Source organism: Polistes canadensis, unplaced genomic scaffold, assembly GCF_001313835.1.
Source record: "Polistes canadensis isolate GaletaPanama2010 unplaced genomic scaffold, ASM131383v1 scaffold_93, whole genome shotgun sequence".
In the NCBI taxonomy this organism is placed as follows: Eukaryota; Metazoa; Arthropoda; class Insecta; order Hymenoptera; family Vespidae; genus Polistes; species Polistes canadensis.
Window position 1 is genome coordinate 411,390 of NW_014569640.1, and position 9,823 is coordinate 421,212.

General features: G+C 35.2%; 1 protein-coding gene across 2 annotated transcripts in view; it reads right to left on the reverse strand.

Moving 5' to 3' along the window:
• The window catches only part of LOC106787135 (protein rhomboid), a 124,237-nt gene that overhangs the window by 84,227 nt on the left and 30,187 nt on the right, over nt 1-9,823 (reverse strand). For both annotated transcript variants that reach the window (XM_014749251.1, XM_014749250.1), the window contains exon 2: nt 5,446-5,563. In XM_014749251.1, the coding sequence (XP_014604737.1) occupies nt 5,446-5,563 (118 nt within the window). The remainder of the gene's footprint in view (nt 1-5,445; nt 5,564-9,823) is intronic.

Below are 9,823 nucleotides of genomic sequence, written 5' to 3' on the forward strand. Positions count from 1 at the left end.
TATATATATATATATATATATATATATATTTTTTTAAGAAAGAATTACCTTAACGAATTTTTAATCCATCTAATTAGGATTAACTTTTGTGTTTCTAACGATAACATTATGAAAACAAATTATAATTACAGTATTACTATTATAAGTTATAATTATACTAACACACAACCGATGGTGAAAGAAGAGATGAGATTCGCTTTATCATTCTCGTCTCCGTTTATTTCGTTGTCGTGTTTTTATTTTGTCATCGAATCTATACGTTCAAAATCCCATAGAACATCATAGGGACAATGGAATAGACATGTTCGCGAGGGATTGTAGTGGATTTCCGTGGACCCTACGGCGGCGTCAACGAGATCACGACAAACACTTTTGCCGCGCGTGACGCAATATATAACGTATCCCATATAAATATATATATATATATATATACATAGTTACTTAACTTCGATCCCTCTCCTATTATTCATTTTTCATCATAGTGAATTCTACGCGTATAAAAAACAAAATATATATATATCGTCCAAGAAGAAAACAAAAAACAAGCTTATTCGAAAGTAGGAAAGAAAAGAGAGGAAAAAAGATCTAAAACAAAAAAAAAAACAAAATTCTTTCCATCGAACACGTATACGCGGTGTATATGTATATGTATATGGGGCATTCTACGTCAAACCGACCACATTTGACCCCGACCCTTTTCGATTTGACTGAAATTTTTTTTTTTTTCATTTTCTAACCCATTGAAAACCTCTGTGAGAATTTTTTCAAACTTTTTTTTACCCAACTCAAAAAAAGTTATGAATTTTCCAAAAAAGAAAATGGGCTTTTTCCTATCAAATAGCCGTAACTTTGCCAAAAATTGACTTATCGGGACGTTTTTCTTTTTTTCTTTTTTGATGTCTTTTGCAAAGAAATATTACTAATTCAGAACAATATACCGTTTGTAAATTATTTAAACGACCAAAGAAATCGAAATAAATTGTTAATAATATTTACATGAATAATTGACCCCATGAGTGCATTGCAATCTTATTATAATTATAATTTTCTATAATATATAATTAAAACTAAAGTCATATTAAATAAATTTACAAATATTTCTATAGAGGTTTTTTTTTTAATGGGTTAGAAAATAATATAAAAAAAAAAGTGGTTCAGCTAAATCGAAAAGGGTCACAGGGGTCAACAAAATTGGTCGATTTGACGTGGAATACCCCATATATATTTTATTTTTGTTCTTTCTCGATAAAACGTCTATCGAACAAATTTCTATTCGCTTTCTCACTCTCACACACACACACAGACAGAAACTCTCTCTCGTTGGTTGTAGCTTTTTCTACTGGTAAAGCCCATACTTTTCTCGCCACGGTAAACGAGCCCTTAATATCCGTCCTTCCAACGGGTTGCAGTTAAGCGCGACTACGACGACGATGTTCGCTCCGTGTAATATCGTTCCTCTGTAACGAGGTTAGTTTAGTCGGGGAGTAGTCGTACTATGGTGAAGGGGCGGGGGGGGGGTTGTCGAGGGTGATAGAGAGAGAAAGAGAGAAAGAGAATGAGAAAGGTAAGGAAGGTTAGAGGAGTATAGATAGAGAGGGTCGCAGCTTGCTTCGGAGAGGGAATAGAGAACTATGAGATACGATAAAGAAAAGAGGAAGAGAGATGGAAACAGTTAGTTCCGTTACTTCGTAATATCCGGCACCCTTATCTCAAGGTCGTCCTTGGTCGCTACAGACCAGAAATCCGTCTGTCCTTACCTTGATTTCTATCTATCGGAGAAGAAGCACTTGCTGCACGCCCCTTTGAGAATAAACTTCCTAGTTACTATAAACCCGTAGAATAATAGGAACGATCAAATTTCCAAGGTTTACACTTTGCTTTTTTTTTTTTTTGTTTTTGTTTTTTATAAAGAATTTTCCATTCACATCGATCAATCCAATTTTATTCGTAATTCTTGTCAAAAAATCAATAGATCAATTCGTAACGGGATTGATTCGATTTACCGTTACCTTTTTTTTGTATTATCCGAGACCACCGCGTGTGTATGTGGTAATTTAGTTTGTCCTATAAAAAAAAAATAGGGGGAAAGGTGGACGAGGAGGAAGAGGAGGAGGAGGAGAAAAAAAGCAATCTTTACGCGTAGAACATTTTTATTTTGCATTTTAGCGTCGATAGAGGTTGGGCTTTTAGAATTTTCATATCTTTTTTTCTTTTTTTTTTTTTGTTCTTACTCGTTAAAACTAATTTTAGTTTAACCCTGTGTTGTTAGTATCATACAATTTTGATTATATATAATAAACGATAAATTTCATTGTCTATTACTTTTTCCTTCCATTTTACACGTTAAAACTAAAAAGAAAAAAGAAAAAAAATTTGTTTCTTAAAAGAATAAGATTAAAATTCGATAGATAATTGTTTCATCGTTTACATAAAACAATTTTGGTAAGAGAAATTTTGTAAAGTTAACTGACTCTTAAAAGAAACACTAGAAGAAGAACTCTAAAAAGAAAAAGGGATAAAAGAAGAAGAAGAAAAAGTGGTGAAAGAATAAAGTAGAGAGAGAGAGGAGAGAGAGAGAGAGAGAGAGAAAGAGAGGGAATAGGTACGTCGTCACGTGGACGTAGCCTCGAGGCTAACGTTCAACGTACGACGAGACGATGTAAACTATGTCGACGATGAGGGAACGAGTTGTAGAGACCGTGGAAGCGGAAGGTGGATGAATATGGGAGGAGGAAAAACGAAAGAGGAAAGAGGAATATGGTATCGATCGATAAAGCCTCACGGTTGTTTAGATAACCGTGTATTCTCTAACGATATCGATACGATGTAAACACAGAGAGAAACAGAGAGAGAGAGAAAGAAAGCGAAAAAAAAAAAAGAAAAAAAAAGTGAAAGAAAGGGGGACGCAAAAATAAAGAAAAGAAAAAAGTGAAGAAGAAAGGGTGCACTTAAGTAAAGAAGGTAGAAAAAAAAAGACAGAGATATGGGTGGAAAGGGGATAGAGGATAGGGGGTAGGGGGGGAATATAGGACTGGCTTAGAAGAACTAGGATCAAGATTATCGATCGATTCTTGCGAAACGAGCAAGAAAAACTCTTTCTCTCTCTCTCTCTCTCTCTTTCTCTCTCTCAGTTACTTACGAAGGGCCGACAGAAAGAAAATATGCGACAGCCAGAAATAAAGGTTGGTTCCGCACGAAAGATTACTGGCTTTCTCCCTTTTACCGATGGGGGTATACCCTCCTTCCCTCTCCACCTAACTCCCACCCCGCCATCCCCTTCCCCACAAACGAGAAAGTCCTTTTCCAACTCGTACGTCTTTTTCTCTTATTGTGGTGGTATAGGTAGTGTTACTCACGTTGGCACGAGTAGGAAGAAAGGAAAAGGAAGAGGCCACGAGGCACAGCGTGGTGGCACCTTCGACCCACACATACATATATATACGTTCGTGTTGTAAAACGGTGCTCGCGAGAAACGATCTATCAGCCCTCGACCAAGATAAAAGTTTGCCGGTGCTCATTGCCGCGAAATATGGTGGCAAGGGATACTCGAATAGCGGAGGACAGCGCTAGTTATCGTATAAACAATATATTTTACCGCGAGTAAGTTTCTCTCTGTGTATGTATGTGTAGCTAGGACATTTACTTCTATGTATAATACATACGCGATCTTTTCCTCTTCCTCCTACTACAAACCATCCAAGTATTTTCATTCCATGTAATTCGTATTACCAACCGACGAACTAAACTATTCCTGAAGCTATTAGCAGTTTCGTTGACGTAACTTTATTTTTTTTTTTTTTCTATATATATATATGCGAGATAAGTGAAATATTTCTTTAAAAATTTATATTAAATGAATATTTTATATGAGTAGTAATATAACGAAGTAACACGATGGGGCACACTTTTTAATCAAATTTTTTTTACATAACGAATAACTTAATATGATCGTAACATATTAATTGAAAAAAAATAAAATAAGGGTAAATACGTGATTGGATATTTCCTTCGAACATACGTTAAACATGTTCGTTCGTTCGTTCGTTCATTCGTCGAAATATTAAATTTCGCATTTTAATTACAGTAAATGGTCAAACGCGACGTATCTTTGCCGATCTTAGTCTTAGTAAATGGTTTTGCTCCTTTGTTCTTCCAGGTGCATCTAGATTCCAATCCCCAAAGCGAGTTTCTTTCTTTTTTTTCTTTTCTTTTTTCTTTTTTTTATCCCTTTGGCATTCCAAACGTCGAATATCCGTATTTCGCGTTCGAATCGATCGTGACTGGAACGTTAACACGGTGCACGCTCGAACGACAATCTGCTAATTGGTTCGCTCAGAGAATTTCTTCTTCCCTTTTCGAGCCCGGAACAGGGCGGGAGGGGGGAGGTAGGAGTAGAACGGAAAGGGGAAAAAAAGTTGGCCAAATAATAGGAAGAACGAAATCTCCATTAATTGGTAAATTGATACGGTATACCAACGACGTTCTTTTGTTGATTGTTAGCATTCGTTTCACCAATAAGTGGGGAGTCCAACCCCTTCAAACCATCGTCTTTTAATTAAAAAAAAAAAAAAAAACAATCAAACAAACAAACAAGAGAAAAAGATTCGTTCCAGCTTGTATAATACATCTCTTACATATTAATTAATAAGTGGAAATTAAATAAGCAATAAATGAATTTATACAAATATACGCGGGTGGGGAAGCCTGATGGTAGATATCGTTAAATGGGGTTGAAAAATTCATTTCATGGATATTACATTTTCTTTTTTAATTTTAATAATTAGAATAAACAAAAAAATATTCAAAATCTATAACGAGAAATATATTATTATTTTTAGTAATTTCTGATATAAAAAAAAAATATTGTTCCAATTCGCGTATATATAAAACAAGTATTATCAAAATGAAAATTGTTGTAACTTTTCGAATCTTAAATTTTATATCTTCTTTTATATTATATATCCAATAATAAGAAAATACACAAATCTTGAATTATTTTACAGTACAAAATATTGTTCTGTTTCGTTAAAAAAAAAAAATGATTATCATCGAAGTAAGCATAAAAAAATATGCGGCGTAACGAAAAGAAGATAACTCGTGGAAAAAAAGAAAAAAAAAAAAAAGAAAAAATTACGTAAGATCTTATTTTCATTTTATTAATTAGACGAGGAAGATCTAAAATCTTGAAATTTGATTGCAATGCTCGTACTACACGTTGACGGTAGGTAGTAGGTTAAAATCGTGAACGCGTGTAGACGGAGTGTTGGTGGACCGTTCGTGTATAAATTAGTCTCGTTAAAATTTTACTAATCAAGGCTTGCACGTGCACGGCCGAAGATCAAAGAGCAGTGTCCCGTCTATATAAACATGGACACTCCAGTAGCCTCTGTACAACGCTCGTTACAAACTACGGATTACACTACTCTCCCTTCTACCCGCACTCACCTCGACTAGGGTGATGAGAATGATGAAGAGGGGTGGTGGACAACAGGTATAATGGTCGGCGTAATATTTTCGGTCCCTTTCTTCTGTCAAAAATTCATCGCCGATCATGCGGACCATCCTGAAACATTAAAACATTCGTCAATTTTAAATTTCACTTTTTCTTACACAGTTTTCTTTTTATTTTATGGTTTTTTTTTTTTATATTCATGACACACGAAGAAAGAGCAGACAGAAAAAAAAAAAGAAAAATAAGAAAGAGTACAATTTGAAAATAAGATCGGGGGTATCGTTATTGTACGAATCACGATTTGGGATAATCGTTTAGCTTCGATAAGGTGAATCAAACGAAAAATAGAACTTTTAATATTAATCCTTAGCCCTTAGGGATTTTTCTTCGACTAATCGTTCCACGTTTTCCAAGGATTTTCCCCCACGAAAATGCACCTTTTTTTCTGTTCACGAACCTCTTTTCTCGGTTAATCGTTGCCAGGGGTAGTGAAATAACGAGAAATTAACTTTTCCGTGAGTTCTTCTTCCTAATAAGACTCACCTCCTCTAACGTACCCTTCTAAAGAAGGGAGGACGGGGGGAGGAGGAGGAGGAGTAGGATAGAATGGTATGACTGAACGAAGAAGAAAGGGAAAACACTCTCGCGAACAATTACGCTCAACTTTTGCCATCGATCGTTACCTTTCTACCTTTTACTTTTCTACTTCTCGAATACACCTTCCCATTTTGCCCTTAGGCCAATGAAAACGATCGCGGAAAGGGCCAAGAAGTATCTTTCTATCTCCGTTTCTGTCTGCGTTTTAACGAATTCATTGAAATCGTGAAATTGTTCTTCCCTTTCCACGCTCTCGAAACCTATCCTTGCATTTTAATTAATATGTTTAAAATTAAAAAGAAAGGAAAAAATATTGAGCAAACGAAAAGAAAAAAAAATATATAAATAGGCAAAAGGATCTCATTTACGCGTATGAAAATAATATTCTTTTCCGGATATCACTGGCGTTTTGCATAAATGCTATAACAGATGCGCGAACAATGGTAATAATAATTAAAATTACTATAAATAAAGAGAGGAAAAATATATAATTCCTAGATGAACTTTTATAGAAAATATTACGTAACATGCATATTCCACGTTATTTCTCATAAATTGGTCTCAGTACTTTTGATAAAAAGGGAACTAAATTATACCAGTTAGGAAATAGTTTCTTCAATTTCGCTGTTGGTATTTTACGTGTAATTTTATCAAAACAGTCCCGAAAAGTTTATATAATTCGCTTTGTAAATGGTTAATTCGAAAAATATAAGTAGGAGGAAACAACGTAGAAATGTAAATAACAATTTCTGCCTTTATCCTCAGTGGTATAAAAAGAAGAAGAAGAAGAAAAAAACAAAAAAGAGAACAAACTGCCGAAGGGTTTCGAATGAGAAAAGAAAGAGAAAGAGAGAGGGAGAAAGAAATATGTTAAACATATAGAAATAAAGTAAAAAAGAAAATACAAAAATAGGGGAGAGAAAGAACAACGTTGTAGCGATCAGAAAAACGTTTGCTCGCACGCGAAGATATATTTTTAAATATAAACAAACATGTAAAAATTAGAAGAAATATACGAAATCGTAACGTGTGAATTTTCTTTCTTTTTTAAAACAACGCATTTTTATTAGATCAAATGATAGCAAAATGTATGTAATATCGGATTGATCGGAAATTTCGAATAAAAGAAAAAAAGAAAAAAGAAAAAAAAACAATAAAAGTATAATATAAAATCGTTGCCTCTGAATTTTCTTTTTTATATCGACACAAACGTTATGGTCAAGCCAATATATATATATATATGAATGGATAGGATAGATGGGACGACGAATCCTAAAAGAAAAAGATAGATGAAGAAGAAGGTGGTATCACAGTTCGTGTAGGATTCTCACTTTTATGGTGACCCGACGTCTCGTTACGGAAATAGCTTTCGCAGCTTCTCGTATCATCGTCTCCTCGTTTTTCGATTTCCTCATATTTCGGGGGTTAGGGGGGTGAGGATGGATGGATGGATGGATATCACCATCATCCGTACACTTATTTACTCGCTTCAACGCGACATAAACCGCGGTCAACCAACAGCAACAGCAGCAGCAACAGCAACAGCAGCATCTCGTTGCTACTCTTCGATAAAACATCATCGATCTTTGCGAACAAAATGACGACGAGAACATCAATAATATTTTCCAATATATATATATATATATATATATATATATATATATATATATCACACATACATATGAATACACGTAGAACGTATAGACGCGTGTGTATAAGCGAAAGATACATATGCTCGTTCGATAAAAACGGGTCAAAGTACGATCGAGCGCATTTCCTGGCGTACATGAAAATCTCGTTATGTAAAAAGCCATTTCTATTAAATCGGTTTCACGTACGCTTAGAAATACCACCTAACAGCACCACCAGCACCAATACCAATACCAGTAGTACCAGCACCAGCAAAGCGCTATTCGCAAAAGCGGACGCTAGAAAGCGCCCGAACAACACTGGGCCGCGGTGTACTTTCGTGTGCGTTGGAAAAATGTCGATTCACCGGCCCGGTGCTCGCTCATTTTTAATCGGCCATGATCATAACGAATTCAATACTCGTTCAGTTGAATCACCTCTCTCGCATTCTACTACACCGCAAATATTCCTGCAAAATATATATATATAAAAAGAGAAGATTTTCTTTTTATTTTAATATTACTATTTTTTTATTTTTTTCCCCCTCGTTTGTCAAACATTGCATACAACCACCCAACACCCCACCCCCCATCTCCTCTCTTTTTCTTGACAATTTTTTATCCTATATAACAGCCACTTCTTATTCGAGGAAAAATCATCGATACGAACTCGAATCGAAATTAACTCCGATCGAACACGATAAAGTGTATTCGGTTGAACGAAATAAAAAAAAATTAAAAAAAAAACGAGATTGAGATAGAGAGAGAGAGAGAGAGAGAGAGAGAGAGAGAGAGAGAGAAGGAAGGAAGGAAGGAAGGAAGGAAGGAAGGAAGGAAAGAAAGAAAGAAATAGAGAAAGAGGTCATATCGTTCATTTCGGTGCAAGGATATAAATGCCGGCAATAAATTCTTTGGATCGAAGCCATGAAAAAAGAAGTCCAATATCGCGTTGGAAAGTCTGTCTCATCGGGGTAATAAAAAAATTGGAAGGTAAATTGTAAGAGGAGGCGGTGTGGGGGGGGGAGGGGGAGGAGGAGGAGGAAAAAAGAAAAAAAGACAAAAAAGAATAGGGAAAAAAGAAAAGAACAAAAAAACGGGGGGGGGGGAAAGAAAAAAAGAAGAGTAAGTCAACGAAGGAGGAGAAAAGGGATGAAGGGATCGTTCGCGCGCGCGAGTATTCGACTCATACAAGCAGCCGTATAGCCGTTATCCCCCGATGCTATCTACTACCGAGGAACGTAGAATAATTACGAAGAAATATTGGCCCGTAACTCAGTCCACTATCCATAATATCTAGCACGTTTATGGTGCCGGAGATAAACTGTCCTTCCCTCTTCACCCTTTCGTCCTCCTCCTCCTCCTCCTCCTCTCTATTCTCCTTCCGAGCCTTTACTATACCAAAGGCGTCACCCTCGGGAATGACTTTGCTTTCAAATATCCATACGTACGTATACATGCATATATATGTGTGTGTATGTAAGTATGTATGTATGAATGTTACATGTATATCCTACTGTAACATGCATACATACGTCGTACATATACACTATCGGCTAAAAGTTTGATATCATTTGTTGATTTTTAAGAAAAATCAAATATTGTATATCGATAATTTTTTTCAAACGATTCGTAAGATTATTATTGGTCGATAAGTGGTGCGGCGTTTTTTTGCACGATCACTTTTTACCCCACATCACAGTTTCATTATTTTTCATTATTATAATAATAGTATTATGTATGTAAAGTAAAAATAAGAAAATGTGTTACACGTTAAAAAATCTTAATTGATCTTCGCGGTTGCATCCCCTCTTTGAGATTGTTTTTTCTATTTGTAAATTATTTTAATATAAACATTTTCTGGGATGTCACGTGTGTATGGATACACTGATAATGAAAAAGTTTAAAAATTGCATGTCGATTTTCATGAAAATTTAATATACTGATAAATACTTTGTTTCACTAAATTTATACGTAACGATTTCAGACACTTTTGGCCGATAGTGTACACGTACGTATAGATCTATATATGTGTAATGCAATAGACTAGATTGTATATATATATATATATATATATAGTATATGTATATCTATGCATGTATTACATACGTTTCGATTCCTCCGCGGTTCTAGAAGCTGAACGAACCTA